The following is a 24,465-nucleotide window of genomic DNA, read 5'->3' as shown; positions in this document are numbered from 1 at the left end:
GCACCTGTAATCCCAGCTACTTGGGAGGCTGAAGCAGGAGATCACTTCAACCCTGGAGGCAGAGGCTGCAGTGAGCTGGGAGCATACCATTGCACTCCAACCTGGGCAACAGAGCAAGACTCCATCTGAAAAAAAAAAATTTTTTTTGTTATTCTTGAAAACTTTTTCTTTTAAATGTGGAGATTGGGCCAGGTGCAGTAGTAATCCCAGCACTTTGGGAGGCCAAGGCTGGTGGATAACTTGAGGTCAGGAGTTCAAGACCAGCCTGGCCAACATGGCAAAACCCAGTCTCTACTAAAAACACAAAAATTAGCTGGGTGTGGTGGGGCACACCTGCAAACCCAGTGACTTGGGAGGCTGAGTCAGGAGAATCACTTGAACCAGGAGGTGGAGGCTGCAGTGAACTGAGAGCGTATCACTGCACTCCAGCTGGGGCAACAGAACATGACTGTCTCAAAAATAAATATAGAGATGGGCTCTCACTATGTTGCCCAGGCTGGTCTTGAACTCCTAGGCTCATCTCCTGCCTCAGCCTCCCAAAGTGTAGGATTACAGGCATGAGCCACCGTGCCCGGCCAAGATAGCACTTTTAAGGAAGTTCTGGTTGGATGGGGCACCAGTTCAAGAGGTAACAATCACAACCTTGACTGTTTCTGAAGCTTGAACTCCATGCCAGGTGCTGAAGCAACCCCTTGAGGTTGAGTAACTCTGATCAGTCCTCCTTCAAGTCAAAACCTAGGAGGTTTGGGTTTGAGCCAAAGATTGTGCTTGTCATCATGACCCTATCAGTCCTTTACTGTGTTTAGGGTCCCTGGGGCAGGAAACGCCTTAATGGAATGGAGCTTCAAAAGCATTTTAAGTAATCTTGGGATCTCGGGAGTTGAAGTTAGAAAACTAGTAACCATCCTTGTTCTGCCACTTGGCAGCGCTGTTAGCTCAAACGAGCCACTACACCACTGACCCGTTCCAAAAAAAGCCAGTCTAGGCTGTTATTAGCATTCATTATTATCACAGTGACCTTGAACAATTTAAACTGACTTTAACCAATTGTTTGTTTTTGTTGAGACAGGGCCTCACTTTTGTCTTCCCTAGGCTAAAAAGCAGTAGCACAATCTCCGCTCACTGCAGCCTCCACTTCCTGGACTCAAGTGATCCCCCCACCTCAGCCTCCTGAGTAGCTGAGACTACAGATGTGCGCCATCATGCCCAGCTATTTTAGCCAATTTTATCAGTATGCATGCCCCAATCATCTTACCAAACTTTTCGTCAATTTCCAGCCCTATTTGTGAGATAGTTAAAAAGCCAGGTGCAGAATAACTTATCAAGGTTTGTGAAAAACAAGAATACAATTATGCATCTCTGAAAATAAAACAACTCTGTAGAGTTACACAAAAAACTGTACAATGGTTCCTAAGAGGGAGAGAACTGGGTGTCTGAGGGAGACTGATTTTGTGCTTTCATGTCTTTGGCACATTTGACATATTATGTGACTATTCTACCTATTTAAAATCCACAGTAAAATGTAACTAAAATAAAAAAGCAGAAGGTACAGCATACACTCATTTCTTTTTCACTTTTTATTTTTTTTTGAGACGGGAGTCTCGCTCTGTTGCCCAGGCTGGAGTGCTGTGGCACAGTCTTGGTTCACTGCAACCTCCACCTCCCGGGTTCAAGCGATTCTCCTGCTTCAGCCTCCCGAGTAGCTGGGATTACAGGCGACTGCCACCACGTCCGGCTAATTTTTTGTATTCTTAGTAGAGACCGTGTTTCACCATGTTGGCCAGGCTGGTCTCCAACTCCTGAACTCAAGTGATTCGCCCGCCTCGGCTTCCCAAAGTGCTGGGATTACCGGCGTGAGCCACCTCGCTCGGCCAGGAAACCCATTTTCAACATCTCCTTGCTCTTTTTTTTTTCTTTCTTTCTTTTCTGGAAGAAAGCTAAGCCTTGAAGCATCTTGCTCTTCTTGCTCCAAATCCTGGCAACGTCTGAACCAACAGGCGGTCATCTGTCAAACCTGCCTACCTACTACGCCTGCGGAGCGCCAACCTGACCCTGGCAGAATGGGGTTTAGTTTAAGCACCGATTGTACATCAGGGACCTCACAAGGCGCCTGGGAATATTCAAGAACACCACGCTTATAAGGACAAGGCACTCGGCCACGGGCGCCTTTACTTCGGAGCTCCGCGCTGTTGTTGGCCGAGGGTCCGTTGAGTCTCAGCCCTGGCTTTCCCAGGAACTGGCCGTCAACTCTCTGGTGAGATCTTTCTCTGCCTGGCCTCAAGTTTCTCCGTCAATGGGGAAGGGGGAAAGGGGCTGGAGGATCCCGACCAGTTCAGTTGTGGTCTTCAGAAGCTACGGCCTGGGGAGGCTACACCAAGGCAAATCTGCGGGACGGAAGAACCCGGAGGCTCGGTGGCGCCGATTCCAGGCAGCAACGAGGAGGCGCTGGACCTGGCCATTCCTCGCACACATCTCTGACCTTCTTTGCGTCTCAGGGGCGATGCGGGGTACGTAGCCACCTCCGCAGGAGCCCGAAAGTCTCCGGCGGAGATCCTGCCGCTAAAAAGGGACACATGTGCTAAAGCCTCTCAAAGCCATTTCCGCCAACGTACTCAGGGCGACGGGAGTAAGATGGCGGCTGCGCAGGCGCGGAATGTAGCAGGCGTGAAGGGGGCTCCGCCCCTCACCCTGGTCTTCCATCACGTGGTAATGGCCGCTCTAAAACCGCCTTAGCGAAAATTAGAGCAAGAGCTCGTCACGTGACTGAGGACTCCCAATACGGCAAAGGGAAGGCGCCAGAAATCCTTGTCAGATGGCGAAGGAAGCCGCTTACTTCGCCACTGTCACATGATCGAGCAACCGATCGAAAGCGGAGGGAAAGGTGAAGACGTCACGTGATCACACGCAAACAACCAAGCTTGCATCACGTGATAACGCACGCCACCCCCCCCCCGCCCCTCCTTTATCTTTTTCCGCCTCTCCCTCTTATTTGGGATGGGCCTGCGTCGAGGCGCAGCGCGGCGTCAAGGGGGCGGGGCCTCGGCAGGTCACGTGTTCCCGCACCTCCCCGTCGCGCGCCCGCCAGCCCGCCCGCTCGCCCCCGGCCCGGACTCCTCCTCCTCTTCTCGCCATTGCAGTTGGACTCAGCAGCCGGGCGCGTACCGCGTGGCTTTTGGGGGAAGACCCCGGCGGGCTGTGGCAGGAGGGCGGTGGCGGCGGCTGCGGTCGGTCGGAGAAGGGGACGCCGACAAGGTAAGCGTCAGTGCGGCGGCGGCCGGGCCCGCTCCCGCCTCTGCCCCTCCCCCCGGCCGCCCTCTTCAGCGAGCTCCTTGCTGAGGGTTCGCGGTGACAAGGTTGGAGGGGTCCCGCGCTCGCCGCCTCCGCCCGGTGCTCTCGCCCCGGCGCCTGGCCGTTCCTCCCTCGCCGGCCTCGCTCCCGCGCTCGGCCGTTAACTCTCCCCCATTGTGCGGAGGAAACAAAATGGCGGCGACGGCGGCGGCGAGGACTCGGTGCGCGCGCAGCCGCTTCCCCCCCACGCGGCCCCTCGGCCGGCGGCGGCGCCACGCGCGGGGGGTGCGCGCGCACCGGGCTCCGGGCCGCCGCCTCCCCCGGGCCGGGCTTTGTCTGTTGCGGTTTCCGGGAGACGCGCGCACGTGCGGGGAGCACACACCCCCTCCGACCCTAAGCATCACGGCGGGGCGACCCCCTTTCCTCATCCCCTCCCTACTCCCTCCTCCTCTTTGTCCCGGTCCCGCCCCCGGTTGCGGGAGAGTCCCAGGTTCCCGAGGCGGGAAACGTCGCCTCCTTTGTCCTCATTGGGCGCGGAGAGGCGGATCCCCTCCTTGGAAGCCCCTTCCCACGCGGATTGCAGAGGAAGCCTTTGTGGGTTCGTCGGTTCCCAAATCTCTGGTCAGCCATGCCTTTCCCAGATCAGGGTTCAAACTTGGAAGGGTTTCAGCTTTCCTTTAACTTATTTTCGTTGTTGAATGTTGTTCCAGATTGCTAGTATTTGTCTCCCCTGGAACGGCATCCTAGTGCGATATTTGAGTGCAAGCGTGAGCCCCGAAACGTGGGTACTTAAAACCCCTTTCTACCTTTTACTTCCTCACATAGTTGAGTGATTGTGATTCTCAAGGTTCTGCCCCAGTTAATCCACTGCCTGAGTGAATTTGATTGTACGGCAATCTCCATGCTCTCCCTCAGTTCAGTGGCCAAATTTGGGGAGAGTAAGGGATCTCTTCACATTTCCAACATTGACTGCAAGTTGCTGCTTAGGTGACATGGATCAACAACGAAGCGTCAGTTTCAGTGGCCTCCTTTTCTGGACTCTGGTATTTCAGTGATGCTGAATCTCTTTCAAGGTTTTGCTCTCTTAAATGAGTGGTGTGATGGCATATTTGTGGTCCACGTGGAATCGCAAGGCGCCATCCGAAGTTAGGATTCAAATTTAGGACTTGAAGCTCTGTTTTCCTCAGGTATTTGTGGTTGGGAATGTCCATGGATTGCTGAGAGTGCTGCCACTATGCCTGTGCGTGATGCTTTGTGTGTGGTCTCATGGGATGTAGTTACAGCAGCCGCCCAGATTGTGAATGAAGTGTGGGAACCAGGGCCTCATTCACAGCTGGAAAACGGGGAGGCCGCACGACACTGGCAGGTGCTTCTCTCCCTGTCCGGTGGTGCCAGGGCTTCTTGCCTATGTGGGTGGCTCCTGGTCCCTGGGATTTGTGAATGGAATCTGTGGAGTCCCCAGTGTTGTTTAGAATAGACCGTAGTTCAGATTAGGGTCTGTGATGACTGCCAGGCTTGGCCTTGCGGCCCCCGGGCAGTATTTATCCGTATCCCTATCTTCCTGGAGCTGGGCCACCTCTTCCTGTAGGAGAGGTGCCTAATTGTTTTCGTTTTTTTTTTTTTTTTTTTTCCTGATTGAACTTGTTTGGTGCCTCTAGGCAAAAAATTCCTTTTGCTCTTTCTAGTATTCTTAGAATCTTGGAGGTCCATATTCCTGAGCATGAGGAATCTTAACTCTGCTTCTTGTTTTTCCTAAATTCTTGTTAAATACGACATTGAAGGACAGATGCTAATATTTTGATCACATAGATGTATACAGTGCTCCCTGGTTAAGGCCTCAGGTAGGGGAAGGTAGAATCAGTGATGGGGAAGGAGTCTTCCATAAGTCAGTTCCTTGCCTTTAAGTAGACAGTAGACCACCTTATTTATCTCACAGGCTGTAGCAGGATGTGGAGGTTAGAAGTGTTTAGTCAGTGTTCTTTGGGCTGGGGCCCCTTCTCTTTATGGACCGCTTTCATCCTCTTTCTCAGTTTCTTTTGATTAGCTTTCATGGCCCCAGAGGAGTGATTCCTTCACTCATTTATACCTCTTGGACTTGCCATCCTGCTACATTTTGTCAGCAAGTTAATTCACCTTGTGGAGTTGTGTTTTTTGTTTGTTTCTTTTGAGATGGAGTTTCACTCTTGTTGTCCAGGCCTGGAGTACAATGGCACGATCTCGTCTCACGGCAACCTCAGCTTCCCAGGTTCAAGTGATTCTCCTGCCTCAGCCTCCTTAGTAGCTGGGATTACAGGTGCCTGCGTCCACGGCCAGCTAATTTTTGTATTTTTAGTAGAGATGGGGTTTCACCCTGTGTTGGCCAGGCTGGTCTTGAACTCCTGACCTTGTGATCTGCCCGCCTCAGCCTCCCAAAGTGCTGGGATTACAGGCGCCAGCCACCACTCCGGCCTTGGATGCTTTCTATCTTAGCAAAGTACTGGCAGATTTCAGTGCCTTGTCCTTACTAGTGTCATGTCCTTGAAAGATTTGATTTGGGAGGTTTGGAATCAGAGGCAGATAGTGGATTTGAGTGGCATCTTCACACAATAAGTAAAGATATTTTCTCCCGGGCTTGGTGGCTGATGCCTGTAACCTCAGCATTTTGGGAGGCTGAAGTGGGCAGATCTCCTGAGGTCAGGAGTTCGAGACCAGACTGGCGGACATGGTGAAACCCCATCTCTACTAAAAATACAGAAATGAGCCGGGCATGGTGGTGGGCACCTGTAATCCCAGCTACTCAGGAGGCTCAGGCAGGAGAATTGCTTGAACCGTGGAGGCGGAGGTTGCAGTGAGCTGAGATGATGCCGTTGCTCTCCAGCCTGGGCAAAAAAAGGGTGAAACTCCATCTCACAAAAAAAGAAAAGATTTGGGGCCTGAGAGGCATGTGGCAAACTTTAATTTCCTGCTGAAGCATTTGTCCATTTCACGTGAAACAAGTAGGTTGCCCGTCTGTTATATAGAGTAAGTTGGTATCGAAATGATTGTGAAAGCAGGATAGTCAGGAACCTCATTGGTGTGCTGATTTTTTTTTTTTTTTTGGTAGTGTGCTGATTTTGAAGAAATTTTTATATTTATGATCTGTTAAATACTTGTGAGACTTTTCCATGAGAATACTTCACAGGTGATTCCGTTATAAATAGCAGTTAAAAATTCACATACTTTGCCGGGCGCGGTGGCTCACGCCTATAATCCCAGCACTTTGGGAGGCTGAGGCAGGTGGATCACGAGGTCAAGAGATCGAGACCATCCTGGTCAACATGGTGAAACCTCGTCTCTACTAAAAATACAAAAAATTAGCTGGGCATGGTGGCGTGTGCCTGTAATCCCAGCTACTCAGGAGGCTGAGGCAGGAGAATTGCCTGAACCCAGGAGGCGGAGGTTGCGGTGAGCCAAGATCGCGCCATTGCACTCGAGCCTGGGTAACAAGAGCGAAACTCTGTCTCAAAAAAAAAAAAAAAAAAAAAAATTCACATACTTTTAGCATCAAATACATTCAGGCGTCTAGTAAAAGTGATGTCCAGTTAAAGTTTAATATTTTTATTTATTTATTTTTTTGAGATAGGGTCTCCCTTTGTCACCCAGGCTGGAGTGCAGTCGTGTGATCTCGGCTCAGTGCAACCTCCACCTCCCAGGCTCAAGAAGTAATCTTCCCACCTCAGCCTCCCAAGTAGCTGGGACCACAGGTGCATGCCACCACACCCGGCTAATGTTTTGAATTTTTTTGTAGAGACAGATCTTTCCACATTGCCCAGGCTGGTCTCAAACTCCTTGACTCAGGCAATCTGCTTGACTCCAAAACCTGGAGTTACAGGAGTAAGCCATCACTCCTGGCCAGAATTTTAATTTTTTTTATCTTCTCATTAAATGTCTACATAGTGAATAAACTGCCAATGTAGCTACTAGGTTATTATCTAAAAAAAATTTTTAATCTAATTTTATCTTTTTGTAGAGACAGGGTCTCAGTATGTTGCCCAGGCTGGTCTCAAATTCCTGGGCTCAAGTGATCCTCCTGCTGCAACCTTTCAAAGTGCTAGGATTTATAGATGTGAGCCACTTTGACCCCTGGCACTAGTTTTAAGGTGAAAACGTGTTTACTGTCTAAAGGCCATTCTCTTGAGGAATATATGATCATTATGGATCATTTAATCATACAGTTGAATGTGTATTCTATTACAGTATGTAAATTTGCTCTAAATTATTTTTATAATTTTAAGTGACAGTGAAAAGTTCTGCTGGGCAGTGAGAAGTAAATAATTTTCCTTGAACATGCCCTACATTATCTTTAAGATTTTGGTTCAAGGTTAAGGTCTTAGATAAAGATAAAAGGTCTTGGAGATGAATCAGTCTTCCAGGCCACTTGCTTTTCTGCTACTTGCCTATAAAACTACTTTCTCATATCAGAATGTGGTTTGTTTTTGTTTGTTTGGGTTTTTTTTGAGACAGAGTCTCACTCTGTCACCCAGGCTGTAGTGCAGTGGCACAGTCTTGGCTCACTGCAGCTTCCACCTCCCAGGTTCAAGTGATTCTCTTGCCTCAGCCTCCCGAGTAGCTGGGATTAGAGGCATCTGCCACCACGGTTGGCTAATTTTTTGTATTTTTTTTTAATTAATTAATTTTTTTTTTGAGACAGAGTTTTGCTCTTGTTATCCAGGCTGGAGTGCAATGGCGCGATCTCGGCTCACTGCAATCTCTGCCTCCTGGGTCCAGGCAATTCTTCTGCCTCAGCCTCCTGAGTAGCTGGGATTACAGGCACGTGCCACCATGCCCAGCTAATTTTTTGTATTTTTAGTAGAGATGGAATTTCACCGTGTTGACCACGATGGTCTCGATCTCTTGACCTCATGATCCACCCGCCTCAGCCTCCCAAAGTGTTGGGATTACAGGCGTGAGCCACTGCGCCCGGCGCAATTTTTTGTATTTTTAGTAGAGATGGGGTTTCACTATGTTGCCCAGGCTAGTTTTGAACCCCTCACCTCAAATGACCCACTGCCTCAGTCTCCCAAAGTGCAGGGATTACAGGTGTGAGCCACAACACCCAGCCTAATTTTTGTATTTTTAGTAGAGACTGAGTTTCACTGTGTTGGCTAGGCTAATCTTGAACTGGTCTCAAGTGATCTGCCCCGCCTCAGCCTCTCAAAGGGCTCAAAGTGTTGGTAGTACAGGCATGAGCCACCACAAATTGGCCAGGCTGCACTTGAGGTTGAACGTTCAAGACCAGCCTGAGCAACATGGAGAAACCCTGTCTCTACTAAAAATGCAAAAGTAGCCAGGCATGGTGGCATATGCCTGTAATCCCAGCTACTCGGAGGCTGTGGCAGGAGAATCACTTGAACCCGGAAGGCAAAGGTTGCTGTGAGCTGGGATGGTGTCATTGGACTCCAGCCTGGACAACAAGAGTGAAACTCCATCTCCAAAAAAAAAAAAAAATCCAAAGCTTCACTCTGGGAATCCACTGGGAGGGGTTGCCTCTGCCTCCAGCCAGATACAGGAGTATCTCCCAGCTGTGCTTCCCTCACCTCCTTACTGCCTGAGAGCATGCTGGAAAGAGGGTTTGATAATCCCCACATGAAGTCATGTTGAATGTTTTTCTGTGATGGCAGATTTTAAAGCATTTCTGTTGGTTCATCCAAGAGCAGTTTTTGTTCCTTAAGGACTGGCTCTCACTATGTTGCCCAGGCCAGTTTTGAACTCTTGGGCTCAACGAATCTTCCTGCCTCGGCCTCCCGAGTAGCTGGTACTACCGGCATGCACGTTTGTACCCTATTTAATCCTTTTTGTACATTGCATTTGTAGTATTATGGTTCACAGAACATTTTCCCATAGTGCCACCTTTAATCCTTGCTGTCTGCAGCCTGAGGCAGGTGATATTTTCATCCTCATTTTCACCCAGCTTCAGAAAGGTTTAAGTGATTTATTTGCTGGAGGTCCTACAGCTGCCAGGTTGGGGACCCCAGGGGTAAACCCCAGGCTTGTGACTCTAGGACTTGTGGCACTCTACAACACTAGTGAGCCTGGAGTCCTGGGTCTCCAGAAGCATTTGGGGAACAACTTGTATTTGCCAACTTGTAATTTTGTCAAGGAAAATATCTTTTAAATTGGTGATCATGCACCATTTTTGTTTTTGTTTTTCTTTTCTTTTTTTTTTTTGAGACGGAGTTTCGCTCTTGTTACCCAGGCTGGAGTGCAATGGCGCGATCTCGGCTCACCGTAACCTCCGCCTCCTGGGTTCAGGCAATTCTCCTGCCTCAGCCTCCTGAGTAGTTGGGATTACAGGCACGAGCCACCATGCCCAGCTAATTTTTTGTATTAGTAGAGACGGGGTTTCACCATGTTGACCAGGATGGTCTCGATCTGTTGACCTCATGATCCACCTGCCTCGGCCTCCCAAAGTGCTGGGATTACAGGCTTGAGCCACCGCGCCCGGCCCATTTTTGTTTTTCATAAGTAGCAAGATTGTCTTTATCACCAAAACTATAGGAATAAAATAAAGGACAGTTCCTTAAGTTGAAAACATTTATTAAAATCTTTATTCCTGACTAGGCGTGGTGGCTCATGCCTGTAATCCCAACACTTTGGGAGGCCGAGGCAGGCGGCTCACTTGAGGTCAGGAGTTCGAGACCATCCTGGCCAACACGATGAAATCCCATCTCTACTGAAAATAAAAAACTTAGCCAGGCATGGTGGTGCATGCCTGTAATCCCTGCTACTTGGGACACTAAGGCAGGAGAATTGCTTGAACCCAGGAGGCGGAGGTTGCAGTGAGCCAGGATCACACCACTGCACTCCAACCTTGACAGCCTAAGACTCCATCTCAAAAAAAAAAAAAAACAAAATAAAAACCTTATTCCACTGTTGGGAGTCAAAACTGTGAACCATTGCACTGGACTTCAGATTCTTAAATATTTCAGAATGGCTATGATAGCCAGATTTTAGACTGGCATCATCTGGTTAGGTTGCTTTTTAAGAATTTTCAACGTGCCCTTGATGGTGTGAATCTTTCAAAGTTCAAGGAGTCACCAAGACTCTTAGCTCAAGGGTCTCATTTCACCTCACAGCCCAAGATAGACCCGCTCCAGAGGTCAGGAAACCAGTAGCTGGGTTGAGTCTGTAAATTTAAAGCCTAATTTGGTCTCTCTAAGGTGAATGTCCACTTCAGGACCATTCCAAAGAGTTGCTGGGAAGGCTGTAGAATTTATGAAATACCCTAAAGACAGGTGGAGATTCCTGGATCAGTTAATGAGACAAAGTCCAAGAAGCTGGCCTTCAGAGGCTGAGGCAGGCAGATCATTTGAGGTCAGGAGTTCCAAGACCAGCCTGGTCAACACGGTGAAACCTTGTCTGTGAGGGTGTTGCCACTGTACCTGTCCATTCTACAAACATCTGTTAATCTACTCGTGCTCAACTAACTTGGGCATGTTTCTTTTCCAACAACAAGTGCCATGAACTTCATAGTGTAATTAGAGGTCAGAAAGATGGCCACTGAGCCACAAGCATAATGTTTTTTTGTGCATGCCATGGGTGGGCTGAATTCAGGAACAAAAGAAAGAAACCGATCCCTGTGCGTTAAACCATCCCAAACCACTTACCGCTTGATCCTGCCTTGGGTTTGTTTCCAGAGAAGCTGCATGTTGCTTGTGCCCAGAATTGAATCATAAAAATTGTAAGAATAGGCTTTGCTGGTGCCAGGTTTGAATAAACATGGTTGCAAGAGCCGCATTGTTCATCGTTTCGCAGCTTTCGTTTAAAGTTAGATCGGTAGGGGCAGTGGAGTGTTGCATGTGGGTGGGTGCTGTCGGCTTCTTGCCAGCAGTGTGCCTCACTAAAAATCCTCTTGAAAGGGAAGTTTCTGCTCACCCTATAGATTCCTGGATCGGTTAATGAGACAAATTCCAAGAAGCTGGCTTGGATGTCAAATTGGTCTTGGGCTTATATAGAGAAATGGGTTTTGTTGCCCTGCAAAGAAGTGATAACGCCAGTTTTTAAACATTTGTTTTGGTTCAGATAAGTACTACTCTTACTTTGTCCATGCGGGTCAGAAAGCATTGCTGCCATTGCCTGGTCTAGGGGAGGAGGACCCAGACATGTAACAGACTGCATGCCGGCCAGTTGTGGTCAGAGCAGCTGGAGGCCAGCAAGGCCCTTCATGGTTCTTTTCAAGGGTCTGCCTCTGGGAGCAGGGGAAGATGAAGTGAGGCAGCCATTATAGCAAGGGCACACCCACGTCTCTCGTTGAACAGTGAAGAGAGCAGATGGAAAGCCACATGCAGGACGTTTGCTGAAGACAGGTGTGTTGGGGGCGTGTGTGTCCTTTGAGGCATTTTGGATGGGATGATATTTTGACCCAGTGATTTCTTGTTCCCCAGTGGTTGATGGGGTGGTTTTATACCTCTAACTTGCTAAGGGAAATTATAGTCACACGTGTTTCTATTAGAGATTGTCTATATCAACTGGGGGTGAACCTTAGTCTTTTAACAATTTTCAGAGTATGAAGTTTGAATATCAACACCTATAATGTGGGAAATTTTTTTTTTACGTGTCTTTATGGGCTTGTGGATATATATAAATTTAATGCGTTGAGCTTGTTTTAATATCTTTTGAAAATGTTCAAACATACAAAAAAGGGTGATATAATTTTATGACCACCTAGGCCGGGCACAGTGGATCACTCCTGTAATCCCAGCACTTTGGGAGGCTGAGGCAGGCAGATCATTTGAGGTCAGGAATTCAAGACCAGCTTGGTCAACATGGTGAAACCTTGTCTCTACTAAAAATATAAAAATTCGCCAAGTGTGGTGGCAGGTGCCTGTAATCCCAGTTACTTGGGAAGCTGAGGCAGGAGAATCGCTTGAGCACAGAAGATGGAGGTTGCAATGAGCTGATACGGCGCTATTGCACTCCAGCCTAGGCGACAAAATGAGACTTTGTCTCAAAAAATAAAAAATTTAGGCCGGGCGCGGTGGCTTACTCCTGTAATCCCAGTACTTTGGGATGCCAAGGTGGGTGGATCACTGGAGGTCAGGCGTTTGAGACCTGCCTGACCAACTTGGTGAATCTCTGTCTGTACTAAAAATACAAAAAAAATTAGCCAAGCATGGTGGCGCATGCCTATAGTCCCAGCTACTTGGGAGGCTGAGGCAGGAGAATCGCTTGAACTTGGGAGGTGGAGGCTGCAGTGAGGTGAGATCATGCCATTGCACTCCAGCCTGGGCAACAAAAATGGAACTTTGTCTCAAAAAAATAACACAGCCTAGGTTGTGCTGTGGGCATTTAACTGCTTGTGTTTCACATATTTGTCTATCCACCTATATTCTCTGCACTCTTCAGTCACTTTATTGATTGATTAGAGACAGGGTCACATTTTGTTGTCCAGGCTGGAGTGCTGTGGTACAGTCATAACTTAGTGCTGTCTCAAATTCCTGGGCTTAAGCAGTCCTCGTGTCTCAGCCTCCCAAAGTGTTTGGTAGAGACAGGGTCTCACCATGTTGGCCAGACTGGTCTTGAACACCAGACTTCAAGTGATCTGCTCGCCTCAGCCTCCCAAAGTGCTGGGATTAGAGGCATGAGCTACTGCTCCTCCCAATATGATAAGCCACCATGCCCTGCCTCTTTTACTTTTTAAATAATGCAAATCTTTGGTATACCAGTGAGTTGCATATTGCCAACCCTTGTTAGGAGGGAGAGTGACCTTCACCCCAGAAAGCTTGGGAGGGCCCCTTCCCATGTGATCCCTGCCACTGTCCCCTAGAAGCGATCCTGTCACCGATTAATTTTGCTTATTCTAGAACTTCATATAAGTGGAAGCATGATTCTTCTTGGATTAGGGTTGTCCCAAATGTAGCCAGTGGGACCCCGCACAAGTCAGCTCCCATGTCTTCAGGACAAGACTGCTGTAGTCACCAGCGCTTCGTTCATTGTTTTCTGGTGCTCCAGTAGGATCTAGGCTCACCCCTTTGCTGCAGATTACAAATCAACTTCTCCCAGGAGCTTTGTTCAATAGGTTTTTGTTGTTGTTTTATTTTTATTTGTTTATTTATTTCTTTTTTTTTTTTCTGGACAGAGTTTCGCTCTTGTTACCCAGGCTGGAGTGCAATGGCACTATCTCGGCTCACCGCAACCTCCGCCTCCTGGGTTCAGGCAATTCTCCTGCCTCAACCTCCTGAGTAGTTGGGATTACAGGCACGCGCCACCATGCCCAGCTAATTTTTTGTATTAGTAGAGACGGGGTTTCACCATGTTGACCAGGATAGTCTCGATCTCTTGACCTCGTGATCCACCCGCCTCGGCCTCCCAAAGTGCTGGGATTACAGGCTTGAGCCACCGCGCCCGGCTATTTGTTTATTTCTTTATTTTGAGACATTCTCTCGCTCTGTCGCATAGGCTGGAGTGCATTGGCACAATCTCGGCTCATGGCAGTCTCCACCTCCCTGCTTCAGGGAGGTTCAAGAGTTCAAGACCAGCCTGGCCAACATAGTGAAACCCTGTCCCTACTAAAAATACAAAAATCAGCCGAGCATGGTGGTACACACCCATAGTCCCAGCTACTTGGCAGACTGAGGCAGAATTGTCTGAGCCTGGGAGGTGGAGATTACTGTAAGCCTAGATTGCACCAGTACACTCCAGCCTGGGCAACAGAGTGAGAGACTGTCTCAGAAAAAAAGAAAACTCCAAAAACTGTTGGTCATGCATGGTGGCTCATGCCTGTAATCCCAGCATTTTGGGAGACTGTGGTGGGAGGATCACTTGTGGTCAGGAGTTTGAGACCAGCCCACGCCACATGGTGAGACCACATCTCTACAAATATGTTTTTTTTAAATCTATTATGGAACTTCTAAAACATGCACAAAAGAATTCTAGTACATCACTCAGCTTCAACAGCTGTCAGTGTTTTGCAGTCTTGTTTCATCCTTCTCTACTTTCTCCTCCCTGGTATATTTCAGAGCAAATACCAGGTATATAATTTCACCCATAAGTTTGTCTTAAATATGTGTGGAACAGATAAAGGTGGTTCTTTTTTTCTTTTTGTTTTTTTGAGTCGGAGTTTCGCTCTTGTTACCCAGGCTGGAGTGCAATGGCGCGATCTCGGCTCACCGCAACCTCCACCTCCTGGGTTCAGGCAATTCTCCTGCCTCATCCTCCTGAGTAGCTGGGATTACAGGCACATGCCACCATGCCCAGCTAATTTTTTGTATTTTTAGTAGGGACGGGGTTTCACCATGTTGACCAGGATGGCCTCGATCTCTTGACCTCGTGATCCACCTGCCTCGGCCTCCCAAAGTGCTGGGATTACAGGCTTGAGCCACGCGCCTGGCTAAAGGTGGTTCTTTTCAACACAGCCACAGTATTATTCTCCTAAGTGAATTAACTGTAATTCCTTCATAAGGATTCCCTTCAGAACAAGATTCCCAGTGTCCTTACGGCTATCCAGGGAAACTACAGCCAAGGGAACAGGCTTGGCAGAATCAGTGGGGAAAGGAGACCCTGTGGAGCTTGACTCTACTCTGGCTTAGTGAAGAGACATGGCGGACGGAGGGGAGGATGCCCTTTGCCCACACATCACTCACCCCTGGCCCTCACTGCAGCCTGGGGAGGCTGGCACCACTTGTGAGGTCTGTGGGATATGTGCTGCATGCCTCAAGTAGGTTGACTTGTTTCATTTTCATAGTCCTCCCGCCCAGGTAGAGAGGAAGCTAGTGGCTAGGCAAACAGATTTGCAGGCCGAAGACTGTAGAAGCTTTCCCTGAGTGATCTATCGAGTGGTTCACCCAATGGTGTGAGTCCCAGGCACGTTAAGCCACTGAGTCCAGGGACTAGCTTTTCACCCTTTTCATCCCATGTTCCCTCAGACTCCTTCCCTTCTGCTTCCCTCCCCTGTCAGGAAGCCTTTGCCCCCATCATGTCCTGTTGCTGGGCTCTGCAGGGTCATTACTTGCCATTTGACCTCTAGGTTTTTTTGTTTTTGGTTTTTTTGAGACAGTTTCCCTCTTGTTTCCCAGGCTGGAGTGCAGTGGTACAATCTTGACTCACTGTAACCTCCACCTCCCAGGTTAAAGCAATTCTCCTGCCTCTGCCTCCTGAGTAGCTGGGATTAACAGTATGCACTATCATGCCTGACTAATTTTTTGTATTTTTCGTAGAGACAGGGTTTCACCATGTTTTGGCCAGGCTGATCTTGAACTCCTAACCTCAGGTGATCCGCTTGCCTTGGCCTCCCAAAGTACTAGGATTATAGACATGAGCCACCTTGCCCTGTGACCCCTAGGTTTTATTCATTCATTTATGTATTTCGAGATGGAGTCTTGCTCTGTTGGTCAGGCTGGAGTGCAGTGGTGCAATCTCAGCTCATTGCAACCTCTGCCTCTTGAATTCAAGTCATTCTCCTGCCTGAACCTCCTGAGTAGCTGGGATGACAAGTGTGTGCCACTATGCCTGGCTGATTTTTGTATTTTTAGTAGAGATGGTTTTTCAACATGTTGGCTAAGCTGGTCTCGAACTCCTGACCTCAAGTGAGCCACCCACTTCTGCCTCCCAAAGTGTTGGGATCACAGGCATGAGCCACCTGCCCAAGCACCCTTAGGTTTTTTGTTTGTTTTCTTGAGATGAAGTCTTGCTCTTGTCGTCCAGGCTGGAGTGCAGTGGTGTGATCTCCACTCACTGCAACCTCTGCCTCCCAGGTTCAAGTGATTCTCCTGTCACAGCCTCTCATGTAGCTGGGATTAGAGGCGCCTGGCACCATGCTTGGCTAATATATATATATATATAATTTTTTTTTTTTTGAGATGGAGTCTTCCTGTCAAACCCAGGCTGGAGTGCAGTGGCATGATCTCGGCTCACTACAACCTCTGCCTTCCCTTCCAGGTTCAAGCAATTCTCCTGCCTCAGCCTCCTGAGTAGCTGGGATTACAGGCGCATGCCACCACACCCTGCTGATTTTTTTGTTTTTAGTAGAGACGGGGTTTCACCTCCTGACCTCATGATCTGCCCACCTCGGCCTCCCAAAGTGCTGGGATTATAGATGTTAGCCGCTGTGCCCAGCCACACCCTTAAGTTTTAAAGTTTAACTTTGGGATGTTTAAATTTGCAGTTAGATTTGCTAGGTATAGGTAGTCCTGAGTATTTTGGGAAGTTCTTGTTTTGGCCAGCATGTCAAAATGCAGTGGCACTATCTCGACTCACTGTAATGATGCTTGATGCTTGAGCCTTTTCGGGCTGGCTCGGAACTAGTGTAGTTGGAAGGGCTTGGCACTTGCCTGTGCGGGGTAGGTTCATCTGGTGTATATTATGCTGATGGGGTTTTTTGGTTGTTTACGCATTTGGAAGATTTCAGTATGGACCAGACTGTTTGTGTAGAGTGAGAATTGAGTAGGTTGGAGTCGGCATGATATTTAGAGACTGAAATAGTAATTATGGCTTCGTTTGTCCTGAAGGATTCTGTTGTGCACTTCAGTTGTCTCAGCCTCTTCAGAGTTGAAGCTGATTTGGTTGTCATCATCCACCTGATATTTTAAATGTTCACTGTTTAGGAGGTTCTTTCTTGTCTTTGATTTTACAGAAACCTTTTGGGGCCCTTTGTCTCATGCCTTTCTTCCATGTCTTCATGACCAACGGGTCAGAGCTCCTTCCCTCTCTTTTCCTTCTCCAAGCATCAAGATTTTGATATGAACATCTTTATTTGAGATGGAGTCTCGCTCTGTCACCAAGGCTGGAGTGCAGTGGCGCCATCTGGCTCACTGCAACCTCCACCTCCTGGGCTCAAGTGATACTTGTGCCTCAGCCTCCTAAGTAGCTGGGACTGTGGGTGTCCACCACCATGCCTGGCTAATTTTTGTATTTTTAGCAGAGCTGGGGTTTGACCATGTTGGCCAGGCTGGTCTTGAACTCCTGACCTCAAGTGATCCACCCGCCTCGGCCTCCCAAGGTGCCAGGATTACAGGCATGAGCCTCTGCACAACCTGATGTGAACATTTCTATCTGTAGTGTTTTTTGGAGACCTGTTAATATTTTCGTACTTGTAAAAATGGTCATATTTATGTAAAGGAAGATAAAAAAAGAAAGTAAAATACCATCTAAGTGGCTATGGGCCTGAAGTCAGATCTGGGTTCTAGAAACCATCTGTTTTGTTTTTTAGTGTGTTACACAGTTAATGTCTTGGCTTAGCAATGGTTACTTGGAAGTAAAGATGTGTCCTGCTGTGTCAACAGGCCCTTTGTGAGGCAGCACACATGTCATTCTCACTGCTGAGTACCTGGCTGCTGAAATGAATCCAACTATAAATTATTTGAAACTAAAAAGATTTTCTGATCTTATAGAGTTGAAGTATTGACAACACCAAGGAAATCTATCACAATTTGAAAAGATAAGCAAAAGTTTGATTTCCAGACACTACAGAAGAAGTAAAAATGGTAAGTTTGTTTTTGATCACGGATACTGTTTCTTATTCATGTACAGAGATGTTTGTAGCCTTTTCCAAAGCATTTGATTCCATTACCATTTCTGTTGGTCCTTTTGGATTATAAAATATTATTATCTATTCCATATTCCCTTCTGATAGTATAGAAACAAAGTCAGTTCCCCATTGCTGTCACTGCCCAGAGACAACAGCTGTTCAGTTTTCTTGTCCCCTCCTCAGTCCTTCAGTTGTGCTTGTGCAGGCTTGGTTTTTACACGAGTGATATAGCATCATTCTGAATTGTGCAGCTTAAAAGCTCAACGTTGGGCTGCTTGCTCTCTTTACATGATTTTTAACTTAGTTCTCACATCCCTAGCGTCCGATGCGAATTTTTGTGAATGATGACCGCCATGTGATGGCAAAGCATTCTTCCGTTTATCCAACGCAAGAGGAACTGGAGGCAGTCCAGAACATGGTGTCCCACACAGAGCGGGCGCTCAAAGCTGTGTCCGACTGGATAGATGAGCAGGAAAAGGGTAGCAGCGAGCAAGCAGAGTCTGATAATATGGATGTACCCCCGGAGGACGACAGTAAAGAGGGGGCTGGGTAAGTGATGTTTTTCTGTTGTTGTTTTCTTTTTTTTTTTTTTCCTTCTTTTTTCTTCCTTTTTTTTTTTTTTGAGACAGAATTTCACTCTTGTTACCCAGGCTGGAATGCAATGGCGCGATCTCGGCTTACCGCAACCTCCGCCTCCTGGGTTCAGGCAATTCTCCTGCCTCAGCCTCCTGAGTAGCTGGGATTACAGGCACGCGCCACCATGCCCAGCTAATTTTTTGTATTTTTAGTAGAGATGGAATTTCACCATTTTGACCAGGATGGCCTCGATCTCTTGACCTCGTGATCCACCTGCCTCGGCCTCCCAAAGTGCTGGGATTACAGGCGTGAGCCACCACGCCCGGTTTCTGTTGTTTTCTTTCTTATAGAGAGGGTAGCCAGGGTAGGGGTCGACATCTGTTTTTTTTTTTTTTTGAGACGGAGTTTCACTCTTGTTACCCAGGCTGGATTGCAATGGCGCGATCTCAGCTCACCGCAACCTCCGCCTCCTGGGTTCAGGCAATTCTCCTGCCTCAGCCTCCTGAGTAGCTGGGATTACAGGCACGTGTCACCGTGCCCAGCTAATTTTTTGTATATTTAGTAGAGATGGGGTTTCACCATGTTGACCAGCATGGTCTCGATCTCTTGACCTCATGATCCACCCGCCTCGGCCTCCCAAAGTGCTGGGATTACAGGCGTGAGCCATCGCGCCCGGCCCTACATCTGTTTTTCTAAGAAACTCCAGTCTCTCTTGGAGCTTCTAGGTCCTGGTCAGACTGAATTTCTCACTTAGCTGGATGTTGGTCTGTCCCTCAGGGAACAGAAGACGGAGCACATGACCAGAACCCTGCGGGGAGTGATGCGGGTGGGCCTTGTGGCAAAGGGTCTCCTACTCAAAGGGGACTTGGATCTGGAGCTGGTGCTGCTATGTAAGGAGAAGCCCACTACCGCCCTCCTGGACAAGGTGGCCGACAACCTGGCCATCCAACTTGCTGTAAGTGTGGCCACCACTGCTCGAGCAGGGGTCAGGGGTGAGCCTGCTGGTCAAGGATGTGGCACCCAGGAAGATGTGTCCAACTAGGTCGTGTTTCAGGAAGCACATGCCAGACTTGTCCTTGCCCTTGATGTGCAGGCACCTTCGAAGTAGGTGATGAGCAGGGCACCACCTAACCACTGAGCTTCTGTGGAACCTGGCTTCAGGGCTGCCCAGATGCTGTGGCAGTCATAAGGACCCTGTGCCTATTGTGTGCCATACTGCACCAGCCCGAAGTCATTGGGCATGAACTTCAACATTTAGGCTCCATTGGATGGATAGCTAGATAGATAGCAGAGTTACTATCTCTTCCATTGGATCCAAAGTGGAAAGAAAATCTTTTTTTATTTTTTTTTATTTTTTTGAGACAGTGTCTTGCTCTGTTGCCAGACTAGAATACAGTGGCTTGATCTCTGCTCACTGCAACTCCCACCTCTTGAGTTCAGGTGATTCTCCTGCTTCAGCCTCGTGCTCCCAATTAGCTGGGACTACAGGTGCCTGCCACCACTCCCAGCTAATATTTGTATTTTTAGTGGAGATGGTGTTTCACCATATTGGCCAGGGTGGTCTTGAACTCCTGACCTCAAGTGATCCACCTGCCTCAGCCTCCCAAAATGCTGGGTTGGGGTTACAGGTATGAGCCATGGCGCCTGGCCAAAAATCTTTTTTATATATTTATTTTTATAAATAGAAACAGGATTTTACTGTATCGCCCTGGCAGAGTTCAAACTCTTGCCCTTAAGCAGTACTGCCCCTGGCTTCCCTCAGTGCTAGGATTCGAAGTATGAGCCACCACACACAATTATTATCATTATTATTTTTTTTGAGATGGAGTCTTACTCTGTTGCCCAGCTTGGAGTGCAGTGGCGCACTCCTGGGTTCAGGTGACTGATTCTCCTGCCTCTTCCTGTTGAGTAGCTGGGATTACAGACACGTGCTACCACGTCCAGCTAAGTTTTGTATTTTTAGTAGATAGTAGAGATGGGGTTTTGCTTTGTTGGCCAGGCTTGTCTGGAACTCCTGACCTCAAGTGATTGACCCACCATTGCCTCCCAAAGTGTTGGAATAACATGTGTGAGCCAACATGTCCAGTCAAAAAAAATTTTTTTTTTTTTAGATGAAGTCTCACTCTGTTGCCCAGGCTGGAGTGTGGTATTGCAGTTATAGTTCACTGTGGCCTCTACTTCCAGGGTGCAGCTGATCCTCCCATTGCAGCCTGCTGAGTAGCTAGGACTACAGTCATATGCTACCACCTCCAGCTAAAAAATCTTAAAATAAATAAATATAAATATATATGTATATATATGTTTGTGAAACTATTGTATAAATAATGGCCTATGGTGTTTATTGAGTGTTTGCTGAAGTCAGGCCCTCAGCCAGATATGCTCTTTATGTTTGTTATTTCATCCTTCAATTAAGTGTGACAGATTATGTGGCAGAGCTGCAGGGCAGCGAGGAATGGACCCCAAGACCCACGGCTGGGTGTTTGGAGGCATCAGAACCTCTGCCAGGTGTTACCTCCTAAGGACACAGCCCTCCCTGTATTTATGTATAGGATAAGCGAAAAAGACATGTACAAGGATCTTTGAATCTTTGACAGTCTTGCTCTGTCATCCAGGCTGGAGTGCAGTGGCAAGATCTTCGCTCGTTGCAACCTTTGCCTCCCTGGTTTGAGCGTTCCTCCCACCTCAGCTTCCTGAGTAGCTGGGACTACAGGCGCATGCCACCACACCCAGTTATTTTTTGTATTTGTGTGTATGTGGGTGCGTGTGTGTAGACGTGCCATGTTACCCAGGCTAGACTGTTCTTGAACTCTTAATCACAGGCCTGAGCCACCACAGCATTTGAATCTTATTCCTTAGAAAGAAAAACCTGATTTACTTTCACAGTGCAGGTTCGTTCAGGACAAAGATAAGAATTAAAATATAGAGCTAATGTAATGCATTAGATACTTCTGAGGAGCTACCGAACACGAAGCTGTGAAATTTTTCTAGTGGTAGTACGTTTATTTTTTTCCTTTTTTAAAGGTACATCAGGATAGTGGGTTTTTGGGTTTTTTTTGTTTTTCCCCTTTCCTTTTTCTTTTTTGAGACAGTCTTGCTCTGTCACCCAGGCTGGAGTACAATGGAATGATCTCGGCTTACTGCAACCTCAGCCTCCTAGGTTCAAGCGATTCTCCTGCCTCAGCCTCCTGAGTAGCTGGGATTACAAGCACCCGCCACCATGCCCAGCTAATGTTTGTATTTTTAGTAGAGACCATTTTGGCCAGGCTGGTCTCAAAGTCCTGACCTCAGTTAATCTGCCCTCCTCCGCCTTGAGAAGTGCTGGGATTAAAAGGCATGAGCCAGCACCCCTGCCCATAGTGGTAATTTTATTTTTTGAGACAGAGTTTTTCTCTTCGTGCCCAGGCTGGAGTACAATGGTGCAATCTCGACTCAATGCAGTCTCTACCTCTGCCTCCCAGGTTCAAGCAATTCTCCAGCCTCAGCCTCCTGAGTAGCTGAGATTACAGGCATGCACCACTATGGCTAATTTTTTTTTTTTTTTTGAGACAGAGTTTCACTCTTGTTACCCAGGCTGGAGTGCAATGGTGCGATCTCGGCTCACCGCAACCTCCGTCTCCTGGGTTCAAGCAATTCTCCTGCCTCATCCTCCCGAGTAGCTGGGACTACAGGCATGCGCCACCATGCCCAGCTAATTTTTGTATTTTTTAGTAGAGACGAGGTTTCACCTTGTTGACCAGGATGGTCTAGATCTCTTGACCTCGTGATCCACCCGCCTTGGCCTCCCAAAGTGCTGGGATTATAGGCGTGAGCCACCGCGCCCAGCCCCCTAATTTTGTATTTTAAATGGAGGCGGGGTTTCACCATGTTGGTGAGGCTGGTCTTGGACTCCCTACTTCAGGTGATCTGCCTGCCTCAGCCTCCCGAAGTGCTGAAATTACAGATGTGAGCCACTGCACCCAGCCTACTTTTTTTTTTTTTTTTTTTTTTGTATTTTTAGTAGAGTCAGGGTTTCACCATGTTGGCCAGGTTGAACTGATCTCAGGTGATCCACCCACCTTGGCTTCCCAAAGTGCTGGGATTACAGGTGTAAACCACTGCCCCCGGACCATAGTGGCATTTTTTTTTTGTTTTTAAAGACAGTCTCGTTCTTTTGCCAGACGCTAGGCTGGAGTTCAGTGGCACGATCTCAGCTCACTGCAATCTCCGCCTCCCAGCTTCAAGCAATTCTTTTGCCTCAGCCTCCCCAGTAGCTAGGATTACAGGTGTGCGCCACCATGCCCAGCTCATTTTTGTGTTTTAGTAAAGATGGGGTTTCACTATGTTGGCCAGGATGGTCTTGATCTCTTGACCTCGTGATCTGCCCACCTCGGCCTTCCAAAGTGCTGGGATTTCAGGCATGAGCCACGGCACCTAGACTCATAGTGGCAATTCTTTAATTAACTTCATTCTTGTCTCTAACAAGGATATTAAGTGAAGCAGATTGGTATAAACATTTCTAGAGTAAAACCTACATTTGTGGAAAACTTTATTTCTTTTTTCTCTTTTTTTAAAGGAGACAGGGTCTCTTGCTTTGTTGCCCAGACTCCGATATAGTGGCGCAATCATAGCTCACTACAGCCTTGACCTCCTGAGCTCAAACAGTCCTCCCACCTCAACCTCCTGAGTTGCTGGGACCACAAGCATATTGCCACCATGTCTGGCTAATTTTTAAAAGATTTTTTTGTAGATACGGGGTTTCACTGTGTTGTCTGGGGCTGGTTTTGAACTCCTGGCCTCAAGCTCTTCAGTCGCCTCAGGCTCCCAAAGTGCTGGGATTACAGGCGTGAGCCACTGAGCCCGGCCAAGAAGTAGTTCTTAAAGATGAAAATAATGGGTATTTTTCTCATTTTCCGTGGTTCCCTAAGAGGGTTGACTAACCCCCTCCCCTGACAACATTTGGCAGTGTCTGTTGTTAACGGCATGGTTGGTTGTGGAGTGGTGGGGTGCTGTCAACAACTGATGGATGAAGACCAGAGATGCTACTAAACACCTTATCATGCGCAGAGTATCCCTCCTCAAATAAGAATTAGCCAGCCCAGAGGTCAGTTGTGCTGAGGTTGAGAAATCCTAATTGAGATATTTCAATGTGTTTGACTTCCTCCCAACATATTTACTTAGCTTCCTTTAGCAGAAGTATTAAAAGCTTGAGTTTTCTTTTTCTTTTTCTTTTTCTTTTTTTTTTTGAGATGGAGTTTCACTCTTGCCCAGGCTGGAGTGCAATGGTGCAGTCTCAGTTCACTGCAGCCTCCACCACCTGTGTTCAAGCAATTCTCCTGCCTCAACCTTCTGGTTAGCTAGGACTACAGACACCTGCCACCATGCCTAGCTATTTTTTATATTTTTAGTAGAGACAGGGTTTCACAGTCTTGGCCAGCTCTGCAGTGGACACTGCTTGCTTTCTATGCGGTGTCTGGTTGAGGCTTCCAGCAGCCTTGTGGTATAGCTCGTGTTGTTAAGTCCATTATACAAATTAGACCCCTCAGTCTAAATGAGAGTGATTTATCCAAAGTTAATCACCTACTAAGGGACAAAAGGAGGATTTCCTCCTCCTGGATCCTAAACTCTTTGCTATTGCTTTTTTTTGAGATGTAGTCTCACTCTGTCACCCAGTCTGGACTGTAGTGGCATGATCTTGGCTCACTGCAGCTTCTGCCTCCCAGGTGTAAGTGATTCTCCTGCCTCAGCCTTCTGAGTAGCTGGGACTACAGGTGTCTGCCACTGCACCTGGCTAATTTTTGCATTTTTGTAGGGATGAGGTCTCGCCATGTTAGCCAGGTTGGTCTTGAACTCCTGACCTTAGATGATCCACCCATCTCAGCCTCCTAAAGTGCTGGGATTACAGGTGTGAGCCATCGCACCTAGCCTAACATTGCATTTTTTAGCACCTTGTGGAAATCATTTCTTTCACTAGCTGCCTCCCTCCCTTGAGTACCCAAAACATGGCCAAAGGCCTGGCCAGTTAGAGAGATGCTGACATCCCAGGTGAAGGCAGTTCCGGGATATCGCACACAAGAAGTTGGCCTTTCTGCTGCAGGAGTGGGTGGAGCCAGATAGAACTGTTGATCGCTTTGAGGAGAAAG

General features: G+C 47.8%; 1 protein-coding gene across 7 annotated transcripts in view; it reads left to right on the top strand.

Annotated features, from left to right (window-relative positions):
• The first annotated feature begins 3,109 nt into the window (after positions 1–3,109).
• The window catches only part of ILF3 (interleukin enhancer binding factor 3), a 34,095-nt gene continuing 12,739 nt past the window's right edge, over positions 3,110–24,465 (top strand). For 4 of the 7 annotated variants that reach the window (XM_064381866.1, XM_064381865.1, XM_064381871.1 and 1 more), the window contains exons 1-4: positions 3,110–3,252; positions 17,634–17,726; positions 18,090–18,319; positions 19,124–19,301. In XM_064381866.1, the coding sequence (XP_064237936.1) occupies positions 17,724–17,726; positions 18,090–18,319; positions 19,124–19,301 (411 nt within the window). In that variant the 5' untranslated portion in view covers positions 3,110–3,252; positions 17,634–17,723. The remainder of the gene's footprint in view (positions 3,253–17,633; positions 17,727–18,089; positions 18,320–19,123; positions 19,302–24,465) is intronic. The other 3 variants (XM_064381869.1, XM_064381867.1, XM_064381868.1) reach the window with 2 other exon arrangements.

Source organism: Aotus nancymaae, unplaced genomic scaffold (assembly GCF_030222135.1).
Source record: "Aotus nancymaae isolate 86718 unplaced genomic scaffold, 86718_ANA_hifiasm-v0.15.2.pri h1tg000028l, whole genome shotgun sequence".
NCBI classification, from domain to species: Eukaryota; Metazoa; Chordata; class Mammalia; order Primates; family Aotidae; genus Aotus; species Aotus nancymaae.
The sequence above is the reverse complement of the archived record's forward strand: the minus strand, read 5'-3'. Positions and strand labels throughout refer to the sequence as shown.